Raw genomic sequence first — 23402 nt, 5'->3', positions numbered from 1 at the left:
TGCAAAAACTTTAAATGTGTCCCCAAGTGGAGTCGCAAAAACCATCAAGCGCTACAACGAAACTGGCACACATGAGGACCGACCCAGGAAAGGAAGACCAAGAGTCACCTCTGCTTCTGAGGATAAATTCATCCGAGTCACCAGCCTCAGAAATCGCAAGTTAACAGCAGCTCAGATCAGAGACCAGATGAATGCCACACAGAGTTCTAGCAGCAGACCCATCTCTAGAACAACTGTTAAGAGGAGACTGCGCCAATCAGGCCTTCATGGTCAAATAGCTGCTAGGAAACCACTGCTAAGGAGAGGCAACAAGCAGAAGAGATTTGTTTGGGCCAAGAAACACAAGGAATGGACATTAGACCAGTGGAAATCTGTGCTTTGGTCTGATGAGTCCAAATTTGAGATCTTTGGTTGCAACCGCCGTGTCTTTGTGAGACGCAGAAAAGGTGAACGGATGGATTCCACATGCCTGGTTCCCACTGTGAAGCATGGAGGAGGAGGTGTGATGGTGTGGGGGTGTTTTGCTGGTGACACTGTTGGGGATTTATTCAAAATTGAAGGCACACTGAACCAGCATGGCTACCACAGCATCCTGCAGCGACATGCCATCCCATCTGGTTTGCGTTTAGTTGGACGATCATTTATTTTTCAACATGACAATGACCCCAAACACACCTCCAGGCTGTGTAAGGGCTATTTGACCAAGAAGGAGAGTGATGGAGTGCTGCGGCAGATGACCTGGCCTCCACAGTCACCGGACCTGAACCCAATCCAGATGGTTTGGGGTGAGCTGGACCGCAGAGTGAAGGCAAAGGGGCCAACAAGTGCTAAACACCTCTGGGAACTCCTTCAAGACTGTTGGAAAACCATTTCAGGTGACTACCTCTTGAAGCTCATGGAGAGAATGCCAAGAGTGTGCAAAGCAGTAATCAGAGCAAAGGGTGGCTATTTTGAAGAAACTAGAATATAAAACATGTTTTCAGTTATTTCACCTTTTTTTGTTAAGTACATAACTCCACATGTGTTCATTCATAGTTTTGATGCCTTCAGTGAGAATCTACAATGTAAATAGTCATGAAAATAAAGAAAACGCATTGAATGAGAAGGTGTGTCCAAACTTTTGGCCTGTACTGTATGTAATGTTTATTCATTGTGCAAAGTAAGAAAAAGCATGTTGACCGCTTCCAATATTTCATTTTAAAGCCATTATCAGTTCTGGCAATATCACCTTGTCTTTTCAAAGATATCCCTAAACCTTCCAGTATTTTATTTAGCCGCCACTTATTGTACACCACAATACTTTTTAAGGGCTTCACCAACAAAACAGAGCCACTGACACTGATACCCATTGAAATGTTTCCATTTTCTGCAGCCCAGTTCTATGTGTCTGCCCAATTGGTGGGCGTTCCTCTGTCCATTTAGATAAATATCTCCTCTCATGTGAAAAGGACAGAGATAATTTAAGAAAGGAAGATCATGTTTAACATCCATCTCCTGTTCATCCTTAGCTGAGGCTCATGGCTTCCTGTTTTCATAACAAGTAGTAGAACTTGTCTTCCTGTGGACAGTCCTGATTTCCTTTGTTTTCCTGAGCTGTGCCACTTCCTGCTTTGTCTGCCCATGACTTTTTCTCGCTGTCACAGGATATATCTGCTCCAGTTTTATTAAAGCCATTCTGTGTTCCTCCTCATAGTCTCCTGGGAGATAGCACAATGTAGCTGGACAACAAGCAAAACCAGAGGAAAAGAATATCCATTTATTTTTAAATGATTTTCTTTGATATAAGAAGAGAAATAATTCTAGTGGGGTAAACAATGGATCATTGGTGTTGGACCCATCAGGGCCTCCTAACATCCAGTTGTCTTTAATTTGTTTATATTGTTTTGGCATCTGTGAAACATCACTTTCTGCTTTGTTTATTTCTTCCTCTTCCTGTTTCCCAAAGGTCAAAGATCAGCCTGGGCAGCAAGGCCTTGTCGCATGACTCTGTCTTTGTTTCGGACTCATCAGAGGCCAACGAGGCTCTGGGGGCATCTCAGGACAGCATTCATGGGAAAGTGAAATCACTACAGGTAAATACATATAACCAGCCTACAGGGGCTTTTAGTTTAATGTACAACCAAAGGATCCAAGTTTGAGCTCCTGTGTCAACAAGATTTAGGTCTCTTCCTGGAGATAGAGGACAGTTTCCCTATAGTGACTTGACCTCTGACCTGAGAGAAAAGAGGATTTGACTGCAGGTTAAGGAAGAATAATAGATAAATTAAAGAGTCATAATCTGTGTGTTTCGAAGCGAGAGTGTCGATGAAGCAGTGTTGTCCTCAGCTGTCATAAGCAATATTTATCAATAAATGAGTTGACAGAGCAGTACCAGCTGATCTGCTGTATATTTAGTTGGTATATTTATTCAGACGGGCAGAGCTGATGTGTATCACAAAGAGAGGTTCAAAGCGAAGTGTCTGTCAAAGTGAAATGAAGGAGTGGATGATGAAAAGAAAAGCAGACAAACGGAACCAATATCTGTCACAACACCGGGCTAAAATGGGAAGACGTGAGACCCAGACAGACTGACCTCCAGTTAAACTGCTCCTCTAAGCTACCTACAGGGGAGTGAGAATTAAACAACGTCTGAAAGGGATTTGATAAAAGGGAAAACTTTCTCCTGTAGCAAAAACACAGAGAAAGTGATTCATTTTTAGTGTTTGCAGATGAGACCGCATTCACACAGTGTGTACGAGAGGCCAGCAGACAGGAAGACACAGGCGATAATAATCATTTAGAAAACAATTTCACAAGCAAAACTGCACAAGTATGTAATTGAGATAGAGGTAAGACCTTGAGAGTAAAATGAATACACTGATTTGCATAAACTGACTTTCCTGTGGAAAACAGTCTGATGGAGATTTCCTGACCTTAATCCTCCCTCTGAGCTGCCTGTTTGATAAGCAGAATGAGGCTGCTCCAGAGCCAAATATAACACACTGTGTAGGGATCAATAGCAGCATAGCTATTGGAACATAATGCACAGTGTAACACTGTAATGTGCTCCCAACATGATGGTCACTCAGTTAAGATAATGTTGCTGTTAGTTTGTAGATATGCTAAACAAGGTCATCCTGTGGACGTCATCAGTCCAAATCCATCCCTGTAAGAAATGTTTGATTTGTCAGCAAACATCAGTATTATTTGTTTCAATATTTTTTCTTAACATTTAATATTTTCATTTAACTCTTCCATCATATTTTCTGTATTTTATTTCCCTACAAAATGGTCTAAATGCTACTTCAGAGCTCTCACCACAGTGTCAGGATGTCATTCTGACGGGAAAATATGTACTCCTTCATTTTTGTAATTGAGGTGGAAACAGACAACTTTTCAACTTTCGCCCACTGTTGTTTCCAAGTGGTATTATTGTCAGCGCTACTGTCACAAAAACAACTGGCTCGCTTTCTGTTTTCCTCAGAGCCAAGTAACTACCAACAACACAGGACACACTGAATTTTGTTTTCCGTTGTTACTTTGCCTGTTCCACCATCAACCCTTTCCACTAAAAGGGATAGTAACTGCAGAGAATGTACATTGATACTCTTTGCTAATTGGGGATAGCTGCTGATAGCTACTGGGGGAAACAAAAGCACGAACCTCTTCCTGTTTTGGTTGCACAGTGGTTGATACACTCCCTTTAAATCAAGTCTTCATTTTCGTGAATGATCATACTGAGCATCATACTCTGAAAACTTCATGCACCAGAGGAGGAAAGTATGGGGGCCACAATATGCAACTAAGGGCTGAAATGCTAACATAATGTTTTTAGCTAGCTAAAAACATTACATTTCAGTAGGGATGCACCGAATATTTGGTAACCGAATATATTCGGCCGAATATTGCAAAAAAACACACATTCGGTATTCGGTGGAATAAGTTAAAAGCAAGGCCGAATAATAGCGGCGTGTTTTGATAACGCAATCAAACGGCGTGCCGTGACAGGCAGAATAAAATGTCGGCAGTGTGGTGATCCGTCCGTCACCGCACTCGTATTTGCGACTAAAAATAGTTTTGAGCGAGCAAAATAGGCTTAAATCATTCAGCACGCTGTGCGAACAGCCTACAGATTTCCACCACCAGCAGAAACGAAAGGTGAATCCCACCGATTGTGGGTTGAACGGGGGTCACAGACACAGACAGTAACATTAATGTATTCCTGTCAAATATGGAGACCATCGGCTTACCCGGTGATGGAGAAGTCGGTTCCAATAATATCCTCTTCTTGGTGTCATGACTGCCCAGAAGTACCTGAACGGCTGAGCCAGCCGAACACAGGTATGTGACGTGTCAGAGGAGAAATGAGCCGTTCACTTTTCTCTCTTTCTGGCAGTAACGGCCCACAAACCTCACCGCACTTTAGGGACTGTTCATTACTTATGAAGGGACTGTCAGGGGAGGAGGGTGGCTGGTTGATTTTTATTTTATTTATTTATTTTATTTTGATCCCCCCTATGTTCATCACTGATTGATGCTGTTTTTGAAGTATGAATAAGTCATTAAGTAATTTATTCCATTGAAATATAATTGATGTATTATAGATAAGTGATTTATCTTTTTATAAATGACAAAAGGCACATCTGCCTCATTTTCGCTGTGGTATCGTGATACTACTCAGAACCATGATATTTTCATTGGTATCACACAGTGGGTCCCAATTTTGGTACCGTGACAACACTAATCTGGAGGGGGTTCATCTGCAAAAACGAATGAAAAACTAAACAACGATATTTGGTATTCGGTACTCGGTATTCGGCCAAGCGTTTATAATAATAATATAATAATGTAATAATACTCGGCTTCAGCCACAAATTTTCATTTCGGTGCATCCCTACATTTCAGCATGTCAGAGGATTATTTTAGCACCAGAGGAGAAGTTACATTGACAAACTCTTTGTCAAACCCTTTGTCATGCTTGTTGCACATAGGCATACTGTGTCAGGATCCCACAGTTTCCCAATATCTTCCTGCTGATGCCTCACGTCTTACTGCATAAAAGCTCAGTTTTTTATTCTGCAGCTTGTAAAAACGTAGTTATGAAGTCTTTACCATGTTGGTACTGTAACCCACCACAAAGCATGCAGCCTTTAGGTATTTCATGTTGTTTGCTAGCAGATGAAAATGACAAGGAGGCACCTTCAAGCAATACAAAGGCAATGGAGAGCAATGAATTGTTTTCCCCCAATCTAAACGCTCATGGTGTCATTATTCTATAATCATACATTGTGCAATCAATATTTACTTCATAATGATAGCTCAAGTTAAAGCAAAAAACTTGCCTACATTATTTCCACGTTACAAACAGTCACATAATGGTGTCCTCAATTTGACATGCTAATGGCTTTGCTAGCATGTCCTGTATCAGTGAAGATATTAAGATATTCGCTAAACAGTCATTTGACATAAAATTGGCAATGCACAGTTTAAAAAAAAGATGAAAAAGAGACAGGAAATGAAAAATGAATGAGATGATCAAAAAACAGGAAGTGCTAACTGTTACCTCCGTCTTGTCAAAATTCTAACGTTAGCTTGTTTGCTATTTTTTGGTGGTAGCAAATATGCCACATACCTGCATTATTAGCTCTGTTTTTCATCTCGACTCAAGTCTTATTCATGCGCAGTTACCTCATAAAACAACATTTTGTGCTGTTATACATTCAAACTCAAACTTAAGTTAGCAGTAAACTGAATTGTATGTGTCAGCAAGTTGAGCTTCCCAACACAAGCTACTGGTGAGATAAGCTGCTCTTAATGTCCTTGTTATAGTTGGAGCTCCTCTCTGTTTCCTCATGTCTTAGAGTTACTGTAACAATATTGAAACATTAACAGTGAAAACTGCAGCGGTCAGTGTCTTTCTGTCAAGGTCTCGGTGTGTGCCAGCGTCCAGCCCCGCTAAAGAAAAGCTGTATTATCCAGTGTTTGCTTTGCACCTGAGTCAGAGAGACCTTGAGTGACTGTTACAGGGAAACACGTAATAGGCAGATAACAGGTCTGTTAGTTTGAGTTTCTGTGATACCTACAACACACACACACACACACACAAAAAGTGTCTCTCTTGAGTACCAGCCGACTGTCCTCACAAGTCATTCTCTGTTAATCATCTCTACAGTGGGGGTTTTAGGACTGTAAAAGCTGTTAAACTCTGTAAACTAAAAGAGTCTGACTTCCTGCTTTAATATCCACAATTGTGACATTGTTTCCAGGTTTTTGATTTTTTTTCTTTCTTTTTTTAATTGATCATAGGTGACGCACACATACAGAGTTGCCTACTTGTTCTTTTCTTTCTGCAGCTCCAGCTGAAGCAGGCCATCAGACTGGGCTCTCCTCCATCCCTCATGTGTGTGAAGAGAACGGATGATGCTGGGACCATGTCTGAGGATGACGGCCTGCCCTGTAGTCCTCCTGAATACACAACACTTCACACAGCCATGGTAACACATATTGTTATATCCCACTCTGTTGTCACACCTAAATGCTATTTCCAGACGGCAGTGCTAACACTATGATTCTTATTCTCTCCCTCTCAGAGTCAGGCTCAGCGAAACAGCTCCATCAGTCTGGAGGGAATAGACAGTGACGACGACCAGGTAAACACACACTTAAAAGAATACTTCACTAATTTAGTACTTTCCTTTTATAACATTGTTGGATATTGTCATTTTCAAACATGTAGTTTTCATACCCAACCAACCATGACTCAAGTGACATCACTTGAGCCAATGTATCAGACTACACACAGCTCCCTCAGGAGGCACAAGGGTTTTATATAAGATTTTCACATATACAGTAGAACTCCCCAAGACCTGTAAATGGACTGATGTATAAAATTGGTGGAGTTCCCCTTTAAAGGGACGGTTTGGATCTTTTGAAATGGGTTTGTACGGGGAGCTTATCCATAGTTGGTGTATTACCTGAAGTACTACATGGAAGTCAGCATGCCCCAAGTTGAGAGAAGAAAACATGAGTACTGACATAGAAGCTAAGCAATTTGCTGCTGTGGACAGGGGCAGCAACAAAATGTATTTTAGCCATCTAAAAAAGTCCCACCTAAAAAATCTGTAACAGCCTAAGTGTACACTGTATTTAGAATATTTTCATAGCTTTACCTTGCCATGAGACAGCCTATTCCAACAGGGAAACTGCTTCAGTTCCCCATCTATGCTCTCTTCAAAGCCACCAGACTCCACTGAGAAAAACAGTAATTTTGGCTAACTAAACACAGGAGCTGCCAGTTCACCACTGCCTTGAATCGTTAGCTAGTTTGAGTCATTTTGAGATATCGGTGAATCTGAACTAACCCTTTTAAACACTGAAGTCACACAATGACACAACCAAAACAAAGTGATCGAGGCAGTGGGAGACCAGCAACTCCTGTGTTCAGCAATGTGAAATTACTAGAGAGCAATAAAACAGCTTCAGTTCCCCATCGAAAAGGGTTGTCTGACAGCAAGGTATATAGCAAACACTTGACCTGATATTGACTTCTTTAGATAGCTAAAATATGTTTTGCTGCTGCCCCTGTCCACAGCAGAACATTGCTTATCTTCTGTGTTGGTACTCCTACCTGCTTCTCCAAACTTGGGGCATGCCAACCGCCATCTACTGTATGTGACACACTGACTATAGATTAAGTACATCATACGATTCCACATCAAAAGATCCGAACTATCACTTTAAAGCTTAATCAATAATTATTGGGGGTAGCATGGTGAGTGAAGTCCTCCATCAGGAAACAGCCATTCAAATAATGGTATGATATATGCTTTATAAAGGGACCTTATACAGAGAAACCTTCAGGCTGTGTGACTGTGATTGTTTCTGTGTGTGCGTGTCTCCTCATGTGACTATGATGGTAAAAACATCTCATGATCAAATCTAATTTCTGAAACATGAGAAAATAAAAGCCTCCTTCGTGCAAATTGACATATTTCTCTATTTCCCCCCTCCTGACTTTTATGAGTCTCTTAATCCCCATTCTTTTTTACTGTCTTTCCCCTTCTCCATCTGAATCCTCTAACTGTCTGCTGGCCTACTGAGTGTCTGTGGCTCAGCCCATGTGACTGACTCCCCAACGACACTGTCAGTTAAAACAGTTCACTGCAATAATAAGTACTGTTCAGATGGACAGAAAGGAGTGCCAATTCGTGATAAGGCAGACGTCCTAAAAAATCCTCAACTATCCATTTAGCCTGGCTGGATATAATGTGGGCAAAAAGCATAGTCAGCAAAGTATGACAAATGAGCATTTAATGATAGTGCCGTTTTAGCAATTTCAGAAGGATTTTTGGCCCGTCATTTCCCTACTGAAAAGAACCACAAATGGCCCTCTACAAAGACATGCACATAATAAACCTGAAAATATCCCTTTTTAAAGTGCCTTCCGCATACAAGAATGTGGTCAAGGAGGACTGCAGCGACTTGTGAATTACAGTCGCAGCGGCACTTTTTCCTCTTACTGAGAACTCTCGACAGACTTTATGGAGACACAGAATGTTTGTTTGAGATTTTATTCTGAAAATGAACTTGGATTTCATTGCAGGTCTGCAGACAGTTTTGAGCTGGACAACGTGTCCATATTATCAGCCCAGGGTTCTTGGGTCAGTCAGTCTTCATATTTACTGTAAATAGAATAGTAATAGAAAGAGAGCAGGCTTTGTCTTTTCAGTCAGGAGAGAGACAGGTGTATTAGGTGAAGATAATACAGATTACAGATGTAGAGATTAAGGGATGATATGTGATGGTCAACATTTGACAGAAAGACGTACAGTAGGCACTTAGACTCTATAGGGAGATTTTACATTTGAGAGGAGTCTGCACTGAGCTGCAGCAAGATAAACCCCTCCTTCAAGTCCAGACACTGGTGGTGGTGGCTGATGACTCTGCTGAGACTGATGGCTGATGAAAGTAATAAATCTGCAAAGACTAGGTGGTAGTAGGGAGGTGGGGGGTGCGCACAACAGGGGTTTTCAGTTTGTGGCTTTGGGATGAAAATATTCAAGACTGAAGGAATTACTTTAAACTCTGAGTGTTAAAGCTGCACTCATCAATGTTTAATTTTATTTTACCAGTGTATCAAATGACTGTGTGTAATGTAAAAGGTGCCATAGGCTGTATTAAAGAAGCAGACGTGGCCTCCGGGTTTGAAAAGTGAAGCCAATGCTGAAGTGTATTCAACCTGCATTCTTTCTAAAGGCCAGCAGGGGGTGACTCCACTGGTTGCAAAAAGTAGTCTGATTGTATATATGTCTCTGAGAAAATGACCCTGCTTCTCACAGCTCCACCCTCTCCTATGGTCACCTCCAGTTTAAGCATTTAGCAGCTAAAGAGTCAAATATTTCATTCAATAGTCAAACTTACTTTCTTGAAGTTATAATGCTAATGTTGCTACGTGCCTGTTGGATGTGTGAACAGGCAACTACAGATGGAGTAACAACAGGAGGCAATCCTCCAAGCACAACATTAGTTCAACTTCATCTCTTCTCATGGGGCTGAAACTCAAATGGATCATTTTTTTGTCTATCATTCAATGTTGGTGTAGATTTGAGCTGTGAAATTTAAAATGTAGAGGGATTTAAAATCAGAGTTTTGTATTTTAACCTGCAGCTGTGATTCACACAGTAAACTCATAAACACATTTAAATACATACTGTATCTGTAGCTGAGGAGCTGTCATGTGCCTTGTGTGTGATGCTTGGAGATGGACCTCAGGGTGTGTGTGTGTGTGTGTGTGTCTTTTGGTGGGTGTGGACAAACCCAACCCTCAAGCTTGTTCTACAAACCTTAAACCTTAACCTTGGAAGTCTGCTACTTTTCTACTTGACCTCATCTTCCTCTGTATGTCGCTTTCTCTCCGTCCTTGTCTCTGTTTTATGACCTCTTTTCTCTTTTCTGTCTTTACTGTATGTGTTATTCCACTGACCCACTGTGTGTGTGTGTGTGCGTGTGTGTGTGCGTGTGTGTATGTGTGTGTGTGTGTGTGTGTGTGTGTGTATTCAGAGTGCATTCCAATGGTTTCTCTGGCAGTCAGCGTGTCTGCTTGTAGTTATAGCGTTTAAATTCTGCCTCAACCCGTCTCTCTCTCTCTCTCTCTCTGTCTCTCTCTCTCTCTCTGTCTCTTTCTGTCTCAGAAACAAGCACACACAAGCACACACACACACACATACACACACACACATATATACACAGCAACCTGAAAACTCCATAAACAGAAATCTAGATGTCAACAAAGAAGAACTGTGAGGTGTGTCAGACAGACAGTCTCTCAGTCCAGTTATGAGTTTTGCTCAAAATCCCACAATACCGTGAGTCTTAAATGGTCAGTTCACCCAAATAATAAAATCATATCATATGACATCTAGTGGTTTCCAACCATGGAGATAGTTTTGGTCTCATTCGCTGATGTTTAGAGATTTTCATCTCTGAAACTTCTGCCACAAACCTAAGTAAAACAATAGAGCTGAACAAGGAGTGGTGCAATAAGCATTAAAATTATATTTGAAAAAAGGCACTGTATTTTCCTATAAACAAAGTTGTGGTTACTAAGGCCAAGTCACAGACCTCGCTGTGGACTTTCTTCGTTCTCAAACACAGAGCTGTGTCACTGAAACTGCCACAGTGGTCGTGTAGACTGTGAATGAATAAGAAAAGGTAAAAACCTCAGAGATGTTGTGTTGAAATAAGTCAAAAAGTGAATCTGTCAGCGGACATAGAGGGATACATCGCCAGTGATCACAGAGTAAGTGTTGGTCCTGCAGATAAGAACAGCTAATATTTATTCAGCTGGTCTCACCCTCTCCCTCTCTCATTCCCTCTCTTTGCAGGTCTTGCTCTGTTCCCTCTGGTTTCTTTATCTGCTGCCTTTATCATTGAAGGGAAAATCCAGCCTTTATCACAATAAATTTACCTGTATGCCTCAGGAGTATTTTCCCTGTTAATAAGTTATTTGTGAAACTCTTGTTTCCTTCTCTTTTCCCAGCTGTCCTGTGCTGCCTCTACCAGAGCAGTGAGCCCCCTGGTGGTCCCAGGAGACTTCAGTCAGCCGGCCAGTCCCTTCAGCTGCCTGGATAACTCTGCTGCCAAACACAAGCTGGGGCTGAGACACAAAGCCTGCAACAGGAGGAAGCCTATCAGTGTAAGACATTCAGACACATTCAAACACACTAACATGAGCAAATACACTTTAATACACCCATTACATATGCTTTAAAGGAGCAGTGTGTAGGATCTAGTGGCAATAAGTGGTGAGGTTATTGACTGCAACCAACTGAATACCCCTACATTTGCAAGTTTGTAAAGGCCCAGACACACCAAACCGGCTTAGAAGAACCAGCAGCAACGAAAGCCAACCGCTACGTTGCCTCGCATCGCCTGTGTCTTGACCAAAAAGTTGCACATGAACACACTGCAAAGACTACAGCTGACAGCCAACCAGCACATACCTTCTGCACCTGCATGAGAGGAAATAATTCTCCACATCCGTAGATAGCGGTACTCTGTATTTATCATGCATAAAGGGGGACCAGAAGACCGTCTTGGCGCTAGTTAGCCAGTCAGCACATTTACAACACAATCCAATGTTGAAAGAACAGAGCATATTTACTGTGCTCCAGTAAACAATAACACACACTGACTGACCTTTTGGGTCAGCCATAGCACCAGTGTTCCAATCACTTTCATTTCAACAAATGTAGTGGGTATAACCAGCATTTTCAGGTTAAAGGCCTTTGTGAAGGGATCACTTCAGCACCATCCAACTGGTAGTTAAGACTTATGTGTCCTGTCCATGCAGAAACTGGAGATTAAAACAGAGGGAGATTCTGTGGTGGAGGACACACTGGACACCTCCATAACAGAAGCTTCAGAGGAGCGAGAACAACAGAAGTCAACAGAAGGTCAGTGCTCCTTTTTTCTGCTCTGCTCTATTCCTTTTTTATTTCTTCAACTTCAGAACAATAGATCTGTCTTTATCCACATTTTCAATTTGCACATGAAAACCCCTGAGTGGAAACACCACATATGGATGGAAACTCAACTAATGACTACCTGCCTATATGGAGGTCTCTTATTGGCCAATATGAAAATTAATATAATAAAATAATTTATTCTGATCAAAATTCCATATTCCATTTGTGTTTGTCTGTTTGCCAATGAAATAATTGAAAATGAATTATTTATCCCAAATTCATTAAAATAAAAGCTCCACTGACAAATAATTGTCAATTTGCTCCTGAGCATAATGTTGCCATAATGATCAAAGAAATTTAATCTGAAATATAAACTTAAATTTAAGAATGAAATTGGTCTTATTAAACTATGTCCTGATTTAGAATAAAAATGATAAAATGGCTTTTTATAAACTAACTTTAACTTTTGAAATTTAATTTTAGAGTTTAGGTCGTACATTGTCCACCAACTTAAAAAAGAAAAGTCCATTTCACAATTAAATTAATTAGTGAAATAACAGTAATCTACTTAGGACGGCACTCAAATTTATTTTAATTTAGATACATCAATTTATGGATTTTCAAATATGACACTGAATATTTGACTTTTCAGTTCTTATTTTCTCATACATTATGCACCCACAAATAAGATAATGAATTTTTGTTTTGGTTAAATGGTTTCAATTTAACATTGGCAGCCACAGACTTCCATATCCTGCCGCTGTATCATATTAGGTTGACCTCTGAGACCTTTGCCTCTGTCTGTGCTCCAGCTGAAAGTGTTGATGAGCTGAAACCAAAGCTGGACAGGAAGGAAGAAGAAGAGGAGGAAGAGGAGCAGCCACAGCTTTCCAGACACTCTCTGTTGAGAGACGAGGAAGAGAGGGAGGAGGCAGAGGAAGGGTTGGAAGCCGAACAGGATGTTTCACACGGCTTGGACTCTTCCTCACCTCCTGAGCTGCGTCTCTCAGAGGAGGAGGTCCCAGATGTCCAGACGCTGCCCTCCTCCAAGCTCAGCTCGAGAACCTCCTCTCTGGACAGTCCCGGGTGATTAGACATCATTTCCTCCTTGTTTGCTCCTAGTTTTTGTTTTCTCCTTCTATCAATCTGACCCCTGTGATATTTTCTTCCAGAGCCACGCCAGAGCCCCCTGCTGGTCCGAGAGAGTACCTGCTGGACCCTCCAGGCATTGCCTATGGAACAGATGAGAAGGGTGTTGAAAGTGATTTGGCGCTGAGCGAGGAAGAAGATGGAGTCCAGGAAAACAAGGAGGAGGAGAGCTCGTTCTTACAGGAGGTGCTGAGCTCCTTGAAGACTCCCCTCGCGTCCTGCTCGCTGAGCATGGAGACTGAGGGTGCTGTCCTGCAGATAGAGGAGGTGAAGGAAAAGGAAAGAGAAGATGTTGAGATAGAGGAAGGAGAGGAGGTAAAAGAAGAGGAGGTGGAGGTGGAAGAGCCTGTCAGTTATCAGGCTGTTCCCACTGGCTCCCTCCTGTCAGATCACACCACAGAGGAAGAGGTCACCACTCTCAGCGCTCCTTCCTGTCAAGATGTTGAAGAAGAGGAGAAAGTTGAATATAAGGGAGATGAAGCAGCAGAGGAGGAGGAAGAGGAACCTGTGGTGGAACAAGTCAGTCAACATGGTGTATGTATCTTTGATTCATTTTTAATGTTGTGATTGAAGTAGCTTGTACTTTGACTTACCCCGACCCTTAACCTCTCTTACTTACTCTTAGTGTTCCAAAAGTGACTCTACAGTCCCAAAAGGTGAATTTTTCTTTTTAATCTTTTGCCCACAAGATAAAAAAAAAATCAGGGTCTCCACAGGATTCAGCAAACTTTCTCTTTCTCTGAATACTGTATATACATTGCTTTTTGTTCTGCTCCATTTATGGGAAGGTTTCATTCACAGCAATGACAACCAAGAGTTAAAATTTTCACAGTGGTATTTGGGGCTCCTAAGAAATTCGAACGTTACTATGGCTGTCAACAATAGACCGCAACAAATAATTGACGTAGCCACCGTGATGTCACCTGTTGGTTTGTGGTCTCTTGTTTTGAAGCCTTGAGTTTGGCATTTTGGCCATCACCATCTTGGACTTTGGAGCCCGAAGTGACCATATTTGGACCAAAGGGTTGAGCTAACCCTAATGCTAGCTGCTAGCTTGGCTAGCATGTTGCATTTACAGTTATGGTTCACTGTAATAGTGCTAATGCTAACTTTTTCTAGCAAAAGACAAGCTTAAAACCATCAAAACAAAATGTATTTCTTACAAAAACTGAACGTCCAAATTCCTAGAGGAACTTTTAGTACAACTAAACACGGAAGAAGGCTATTTCAGGCGACTAAAATGTTAACTTTAATAAACTGAAAACTCTGAAATAGCAACAGCTAACACGTTACCTAACCAACGTTGTCACCATGATGGCGTCTTGTCAATGGAGGGCACCCACCTGTCATTCAAAGCAGCCCACCCTAAATAATGGGCAAGTTTAAGCCTTTATAAAATGTAAACAGGTGAGTTAAAATGTAAACAGGTGAGTTAAATAAAAATGTACCCCCCATACAGTTGTCATAAAAGGGGAAATTAGCTTTAGAGACCAAAACCATTTTTTGTACCAGGCCATAAACATATTTATTCCTGCTGTAAAGTTGGGCATTTTAACATGGGGATCTGTGGGGATTGACTCTCTCTTGGAGCCAGCCTCAAGTGGTCATTACAGGAACTGCAGTTTTTTGCACTTCTGTGTTGGCTTCATTTTTCAGCTCCAGAGGTTTGCTGCTTGTCGTAAATACAAACACTGACATACTGTGTTATCACCATATAAAGCTGATAAGGTGGGCAAGCTAGCAAACAGCTGCCTATTTACAGAACTAGCAGACATGAAGCAACATCAGCATTAGTTTTAAATTATGTTTCTGGCCACCTGAGGAATCTAAGTCTAATATTTGCTCTCTTTTTAGCTCTGTTTTTGGTCTCCACCAACTCTTAAGCTGCTAATACTCTACGATGTTCACCAGCTATTAGCTAACTTTGTCTGTCTGCTGTTGACAACCTCTACTAGTCTTATGTTCCTCCTTCCTTTATCTTTCAGCAAGAAGAGGAAAATGAGAAAGAAGAGGCAGAGGAAGTCACCACTGAGGAACAAAACAACATGCTTACAGGAGACACTGTCAACCTGATAGAGGAAGAGAGAAGAGAAGAAGAAGAGAGTGAAGGAGAGGAGGAGGCAATAGAGCTGGAGAAAGAGCCAGAGGTGGAGGAGGAGGAACGGGAGAACAGGGAAGAGGAAGATGAAGAGGTGGAGATGAAGGAAGCAAAGGAGAGAGTAGAGGAGGCAGAGGAAGCGACAGAAGAAGAGAGGGACGACGCAGAAGAGATGACTGAGACGTTTCCTGATGCAGCAGATGAAGAAGTGGCCATGCCGCTGCAGGTGGAAGATGAGGATGTAGATGTTCTGGTTGGAGACAACACTGTGAGCATCGAGCAACACTTAAAGGATGATGAAGAGCTGGGTGATCAGGTATTTGCCATAGTGCATGACAGTCGAGAAGCTTTCAGTCAAAGCTTTGAAGAGGAGAGGGAAGATGGAGAAGAGAGGAAGGTTGAGGAAGGTGTACAGATTGACCTCACAGAAAAATCCGAGCAAGAGGAGGACAGTGAAGTGAACCAACCTGATGTAGATCAAACTGAACCAGATCTGCAGCAGGAAATTGTAGAGGCATCCCATTTAGACGTGATGCCAGTGGAAGAAGATCAAACAGAGGCCACAGAACAAGCTACTGTGTTCTCCAAGCCTTCGTCTTTGTCTCTTCCAGAGTCACATCATGAGACTCAGCCACAAGAGAGTGGAACCAGCAGTCCCAGTAAGACCAGCACTGCCACTCTCCACATAAATCTGCTCTCTCCAAGCTCAGAGAAAGCTGCATCTTTCTTTCCACAGTCTCCAACTGCCTCATGCCCCAAAGAAAGTGAGACACCTCATCATGCTGTAGCAGCCACAGAGCAAAGCACAGTGTCCACAGAAGAAGAAGAAGCAGCAGTGGAAACAGTGGAAGAAGAAAACCAGTCAGCCCCAGAGAGGGAAGCTACACCTCCTCCCTCTGTGGAGGAAGTGGTCAGCCAGCTGTCCAGTGGTTCAGATAAGAGCAAAGCCCGCTTCACCATTGCCCCTGCCTGGCAGAGGTCACTCTCTATCGAGGATGCAGATGAGAGCTCGGCACCTCCCTCCTCCCCACCTGCCTGCATCACAGGGCCTGGAGGTGTGGAGGTGGAGGCTACAACTAAGAAAGACCAAGAGATGAAAGCAGGGCCAGTGAGTTCTGCTAAGGTTGAGCTGGTGTTGAGCCCCAGTAAAGTGAGGAGTGCAGGTACCATCACTGCATCGTCGCCATCATCCCTTCAACCTCAGACTTCAGCTGCTGCCAGCACAGAAGGTAAGAACGTTGAACATGTCTAAGGTAGATCATGAAGATTATTTTTTGGGGCACTTGACTTGTCTTTTCCTCGGCCTGTTTAAGTGTCCTAAAATATTATTTCCAGTCACATTTTCTCTTTGCACAACAAGCTATGAAAGTAGTCTGCTTTAAGCCACAAGAGATGAACTTGCTGTTGGAGTTAAAATAAAGTTAAACCACAGACCAACTTCTCCACCCTCCCACCTACAGAGAGCTCCGTCGTAGTGGAGGGAAACCCCGACAATCCATTTGGAGTTCGGCTGAGGAAGACGTCAGCTCTGCTGCGCTTCGGCTCGGAGGAGGAATCCACAGAGGTGATTCCCAGACTTTCCTGTTACTTTTGATAGTTTTACTTCCATTTAAACATGAATCATTCCCAAAGCAACACACTGTCATTCTTCTTTCTGCAAGGCAAAGTTCTCTTAGTTTTGGAATGTAATGAAAACTGAAAATTAGCTTTAATTAGCCATCATAGCATTAAAGGTAGATTAATGTAGCGCTAACTAATATTTTACAATAGGCAGACTGATTACTTTTCTGCGAAAGGTGTTGTTCGTGGTGACAAACCTGCAGATAATTGTCACAGAAGGAAGCTAAGCAATATACTGCTGTGGACGGGGGCAGTCAGCAAACATATTTTAGACACCTAAAAAAAAGAATAACAGTTTAAGTGTATACTATATTGAGCGTATTTTAACCGCTTTTCCATGCTGCAGACAGCCCATTCTGATTTGGAAGCCGCTAACAGCTTCAGTTCCCCCCTCTATTTTCTCTTCAGAGCCACCACACTTCATTTACAAAGATAGTATTTTAGCCTCACTGAACACAGGAGCTGCTGGTCTAACGCTGCCCCCATCAATTTGTTTGTTTGTGTTATTGTGTGACTTTGAGGAATAAAAACTAACCCTTTAAAAGGCCAAAGTCACACAATAACACAATAAACTATCCAACTGAGGCAGCGGTAGACCAGCAGCTTCTGCCCTCAGCTATGTTAAATCACCACTTTTCTCAGTGGAGTCTGGCTTTGAAGAAGGCAATATATCTGCGTCTGTTCCCTATCGGAAATTGCAGACAGCAAGTTAAAGGGGTGAAAAAAACATTAAGTATAGTGTACACTTAAACTGAAACTGATTTTTTTGGTGGTTGAAATAAGTTTTGCTGCTGACCCCGTACAAAGCAGTACATTGCCTAGTTTCTGTGTCGGACACCTGCCTGCTTCTCCAAACTGCCCCCCCCAAGCTTGTTGTTTTGATTTTAGGGCCCAAACTTTGCTGCAGCATGCCTTTTCCTTCTTGTTTTTTTTTTCCTCATTAAAAATACCAAGAACAAAAACAGAGCTAACAGAGCCAGCTCTCCTGGATGTGTAAATAAGCAACTGCTGCTAACATGTTATCAACTTTTTAAGTCGATAATGTGTTAGCTTGTTTCTGCTGCCCCTACGTGGCCAAAAAAAATCAGTTCATGCATTTGTAAAATAACATTTTGTATTGAATTTTGTATTTATTATCTTCTTTTCTGTTTTTCAGCCTCCCACGGAGCCACCAGCTCAGCCAACCAGCTGTAGAGTTGACTCCCCGCAGCTAATCAGTGTAAAGCCCTCCATAAGTCAGCCAGTCAGCAACAAGCCGGCTCTCCCTAAGAAACCAGACGTACACGGAGACAGTGGAGTAAAAACCAAGTGCATGTCAGGTGTGTGTATACACACATAAACTCACACCATCTTCATTTTTATATACAAAGCACACAACGCTTACAGCTAATTACAGCTTTCTTTCTCAGAAAAGTAAAGTTTAAATAGCTCCTGATTGAGGAGCAGATGATGTGACAGTGTATCTGCTGTGTTATTGATTCAGACCCAGCTGCAGCTCGTGGTGTTCCTGGTGGATCTGATTCTCCCAGCTGGATTTCTGTGGCCAAACAGAAACAGAAGATCTATAAGGAAAACTCTCTGGATGAGATTACTGTCAGGAAGGTAATCTGAGTGTGACTGGTTTGTTAGTTCCAGTTCACTATGTTAAAGAAGTTGACATAGCTGATACTATGTTTAGTTTGTGCTCTCCAAAAGTCCAAAAATACAAGTTTCAGAGGTGCGCTTGGATGGAATGATGGTCATGATCTTATTTCATCCCCCTCTGACTCCACGTGTTAACAGTACATCACCACACTTTTCCAGCCACTTACCTGTATAACTGTGTGTGCTACTGTCTGTCATCAGGAGGAACAAGAGAGGAAGAGTTCACTGCCAATGTATGTCAGCTCAGCTGCAAGCAGGGAGCACAGCAGCAAAACTGCTCAGTCCTCCGGCAAAGGTCAGAACACACACACAGACACACAGACACACATACACACACACACACACACACACACACACACACACACACATTTGAAATTGCAGAAGACATTGTGCTGCCAAAATCCATTTACTAAAGATGTATAACCAGCGGCAACAACCAGCTTTATTTTGTTTAGTTTTACTGAAATTTGAATTTGAAAACTTAACATGCTGAATTTCTGTAATTTCTGTAATGACCTTGGCATGATTTGAGTACACTAAGACGACTTCCCTACTATTGTATTTGCTCTGCACTTGTTGCAAAGCTTTCAACTTATGCAATTGTGCCCTCACCTGGACAAACACTGCTACTGCAACCAATCCAACAAAATTCTTTTTTTTTTAAACCTTAATATTTCTTGATGCATAAAGTCACAAGTATCAAGTATATTAACTTATGACTTATGTTAAGGTTTTTCACAATTAGAAAGATAAAAAAAAAAAAAGGCAACAAAAGGTAAAAATCCCAAACCAAACAGTCATGGTTACAAATGTTCATCATCAAAGAGGGGCATATACATATACTGCATCATAAAATGTATAAATTAGTTAGTATATATGTATTTTCCACTTTGTCATAAATCACCAATCATTTTCTCTCACTCAATGCTAATGAGTCATTTTCTCCAAAGTATAAATCTCTCTTATAATTTCTAACCATTGTTTTATAGCAGGAGGTTCAATCCCTTGTTGTTGCCTTCTTGTTTGTGATCAACTATATTTTGGTTAAATAACCATCATTACAACTGACACAAGCATTTATATTTCCAGGGTACATACCTTTGCATGCCTTGGGTATTACATATCCCAGAATTTCCTTAATTGTAACATTTGCATTTTTCCAAAATGAGTCTCATTTATGACACTCCCAAAAAAATGTGTATGGTTTGCCTCTTTATGCCCACATATATGCCATCATGACTGTTGTGTATCAGTTTTTTTACTCTTTATTTTAGGTGTAGTGAAGCAGCAAGATAGTTTTCCACCCAAACTCCCTCCATGTCCTTGAATTTGTAGTAATTTCTTGCGATGCAATTTTAATGTTGGGCTCCCCCTCCAATTCACTTCACTTTGTAACGCTCATCCTCTGTTCTCTGAGGCACTTGATGGTTAAATTGATCACACACGACCACTGGTTCACAAAGACATGACTGATCAGGGCAACAGTTTAACAGAAATAAAATCTTGATTTTTTATTTTTAATTGCCAGTGACAGTGGTAATGTTAAATTGCACATCTCAGAATATGGAAATAGAGCTGGTCCAGAATAGAGTATAAAGAGGGAAAGCAAACTACATATTCTATTAACAGATCTACTGCTGTGTGTATATATATATATATATATATATATATATATATATATATATATATGTATGTATGTGTATATATATATATGTATGTATGTATGTATGTATGTGTATATATATATATATATATATATATATATATATATATATATATATATGTATATATGTATGTGTATATATATATATATATATGTATATATGTATGTATATAGGTATTTATTGTAACGTATAATTTCATGCTGTTTCCTGCATATTTCTCTCATTTGCACGTCTGCATATGTATTATAATATCCTTTTTTTTCTCTTTGACATGCACCTCACAGTTTTAATACTAAGATTACTGATACATCACATTTTATGTTTGTTGACATGCATATGTTTCTATTTTTTTTTCCTCCAGTGAATCCGTTAGAGATCAGTAAACCTTCAGTGTCTGTAGAAAAGGAGGCCAGGCGGGCTCTCTCTCCTCCAACTCCAGTGCCACCTCAACCTTTCAAATCCCAGTCGCTCTCCTGCCCTGTCCCTCCAAAACCCCAGCCTCCTCCTACCGCCGCCAAACACACACCACAACCCAGCTTGCCCCAAAGATCCCTGTCACCCCCCACTCCCATTCCTGTTGCCCAAAAATCTCCCTCTTGCACAAGCCCGACATCTCCCACCAAAACTGCCACCTCATCCAAGACACCCTCGCCACAGAGCACAACGCTTACCTCCCCTCCGTTTTCATCAAGAACCGCCCCGGAAAAGTCTGGTTCAAGAGCTCCGGGGCTTTCCAGCCAGACCCCGTCCTCCCAGCGAGGCCTGCCTCCCCCAGCGTTGGCCCAGGACGAGCCTCCCTGGATGGCCCTGGCCAAGAAGAAGGCCAAAGCCTGGAGTGAGATGCCTCAGATCGTCCAGTGACGGGCACAGGTGTCGGTAATATCTTGTACATAGGCCCAAGTGGGTCCGATCTGAACAGGGTTCGAAGTGGGCCTCAAGTCTGGATGGACCAGAATGCATTTGCACACAAAAAGTTTTCTGTTGTTCTTCCTGGTTTCTGTCCTGACTTAAGTCTTCAGATTGGTGCAAAGCCTCCAATCACAGCTAAAGACAGGCTCAGTTTAACCCCTCCTTTCTTTACGTCCTTATGTCGTACATTCGTGTTTTCTAAATAACAGGGTAGGACCCCAAACAGTAAAGCGTCTTACTTGAAGTGGATCCATATTTTTTCAACAGTCTTAGTATGTTAAAATGTGCCTGATTGAGAGATAAAACCTGCAGTCTCACAGCAGAAAATCTACGTTTTTATCTTAAGTAACTCAGATGATTCCACCAGATATCACTAAATATTTCAGGGAAGACAGAATTGTTTTATAAAGAGGAAACTTTATTCACAGAAAGTTGGTTAAAGACCGTCAGTCTCAGTGTGTGTGTGTGTGCGTGTGTGTGTGTTTATTTAAGGGCAGTGATACATGCTCACATTTTGAGGGAAGTGGAAAATATTGTGACCAGAGGGTAAAATGGGGGAACATCCAAGTTAAGCTGGACAAGAATTTGCTGATCCAACTGCTGCTTGTCATGAGTTTTGGTCAAATATGCTGATCCTCATTTCCTCAAAGTGCCATCTGTGTATCAAGTTCTTCAGGCAAATATATTTCTTGTAACACGATCCACTGACACCAATCTAATTTTTGTGGTGTTGGCGAGTGCCGAGTGTGTCCAACGTGTTCCAGGTTGTCAATGTAAATTTCATTTTTAATTTTCTCTTTTGATATTTTAAATACATAACTACACAGTGTTTGTTGGCATCCTACAGAAATCTGTCATCTCCAAACAGTCATTTGTTCGGGAATCAAGGAAAACTCTCATCACATCGACTCTCGTGTTTTTAATACTTCAGAGCATCATTATGTTGGCAGCGTGTTGCAGGCGCTTATCAAACACTTTCCAGGTATAAGCAAACATGTAAATGAAACAAATCAACACACCGCTAATTAATCACTTGGAGTTTGGTTTGCTGCAGGATCCAAAGCATCACTAAAAGAAAGCACGGCTGAACGTTTTCTTTGTATCAATTAAATGTATCTATCTCACAGTTACTATACATGTTTTATGCATTTTGTTTTATTTTGTATTGCCTTTTGAGAATTTGTCTTGTACATAAAATGTGCAGTAAAGAACAAATTAAATCAGTTTTTCCTGCATCTTTTATTATCTGCATGTGTGTCCGTACACAGTGTCTGCAGAATTATAAAGGAAATATGTTTTTCTTGCAGCAAAACAGCCAAGTTCATTTGGGTAAAAAGTTAAAATGCCTTTAAAGGAATACTACACCACCCAAATAATCAGTAATACATCGGTTACTTACCTCGTGTTACACTGAATTCATTAAGAAAACTTTCTCACATGCCTACATGTTGAATGAAGAATCAAAAAACAGAATATTCTTGATGTATTCAAGTAACCAGGGTCCACGTTTAAAAACAGCACAACTATATCAAAACATCTGTTTACAAAATCTCACAAAAGTGTAGTATAATCCAAGTCTCATTCATCCAGTCGTACACTCAGTTCTTCCTGGACAGCCCTTTCTGACGGGGAACTGAGCAGAACATCTATTGCCAAAACAGTAATTTTACTTTGCTGAACACAGGAGCTGCTGGTCTACCTCTGCCTCCATCGATAGCTAGTTTGTGTTATTGTGTGGCTTTGGTGAATCCAAACTAACCCTTTAAAACAGGGGCCTTCAATGTTCTTCAGGCTAAAGCCCCCCAAGCTAAAAGAAAAACGGAGCAGGGAGTCAGCAGCAAGTCAGCAGCAGTTGTAGCATGGCTAGCTGTGTTAGCCTCCCACTCTACGCTTTCACCAGTGGTTTCTGAGGTGGACTGTGTGTCAAGAGTCTCTTGCTTGAAAAGTTACATTAGGTCCACTGTGGCCCACAGGAAAGTCTGTACACATGGAAAAACATTACAGCTGATTGGCCAATATGTTTTAATAGTACGTAAATGTTAGCTAACTAGTTCACTTTGCCATTATGGATAACGGCGAGGTGACGTGAACTGCCACACAGTGATTTAGTGTCAGCTAGCTGAAGGATTTATGGGAAACAGTTAGCCTATCATAATTGTTGTTTACCATAAATTGTTTTGTTTTGTTTTGTTTTTATTCTTTTACAGGCCTCCTGTAGCAACTCCGAGGACCCCCTGGGGGTCACGGACACCCTATCGAAGATCCAGGATTTAAAACACCAAAGTCACAAAATAACAAACCAGCTTCTCTAAGTAACGCACTTTCAATTGTTTAACGCACATGATAATTTTTTAACTCACATCATAATATTAG

At 41.4% G+C, this 23402-nt stretch overlaps 1 protein-coding gene across 3 annotated transcripts in view; it reads left to right on the top strand.

Moving 5' to 3' along the window:
- LOC117260927 (uncharacterized) overlaps positions 1 to 22253 on the top strand; it is a 70079-nt gene extending 47826 nt beyond the window's left edge. For all 3 annotated transcript variants that reach the window (XM_033633057.2, XM_033633059.2, XM_033633058.2), the window contains exons 4-16: positions 1946 to 2072; positions 6333 to 6473; positions 6570 to 6629; positions 11018 to 11173; positions 11831 to 11933; positions 12758 to 13031; positions 13118 to 13628; positions 15080 to 16421; positions 16653 to 16756; positions 17969 to 18131; positions 18296 to 18414; positions 18658 to 18751; positions 20482 to 22253. In XM_033633057.2, the coding sequence (XP_033488948.2) occupies positions 1946 to 2072; positions 6333 to 6473; positions 6570 to 6629; positions 11018 to 11173; positions 11831 to 11933; positions 12758 to 13031; positions 13118 to 13628; positions 15080 to 16421; positions 16653 to 16756; positions 17969 to 18131; positions 18296 to 18414; positions 18658 to 18751; positions 20482 to 20981 (3694 nt within the window). In that variant the 3' untranslated portion in view covers positions 20982 to 22253. The remainder of the gene's footprint in view (positions 1 to 1945; positions 2073 to 6332; positions 6474 to 6569; positions 6630 to 11017; positions 11174 to 11830; positions 11934 to 12757; positions 13032 to 13117; positions 13629 to 15079; positions 16422 to 16652; positions 16757 to 17968; positions 18132 to 18295; positions 18415 to 18657; positions 18752 to 20481) is intronic.
- Positions 22254 to 23402: the final 1149 nt, after the last annotated feature.

Source organism: Epinephelus lanceolatus, chromosome 7 (assembly GCF_041903045.1).
Source record: "Epinephelus lanceolatus isolate andai-2023 chromosome 7, ASM4190304v1, whole genome shotgun sequence".
In the NCBI taxonomy this organism is placed as follows: domain Eukaryota; kingdom Metazoa; phylum Chordata; class Actinopteri; order Perciformes; family Serranidae; genus Epinephelus; species Epinephelus lanceolatus.
Note: the sequence above shows the minus strand (reverse complement) of the source record. Positions and strands in the feature narration are given on the sequence as shown.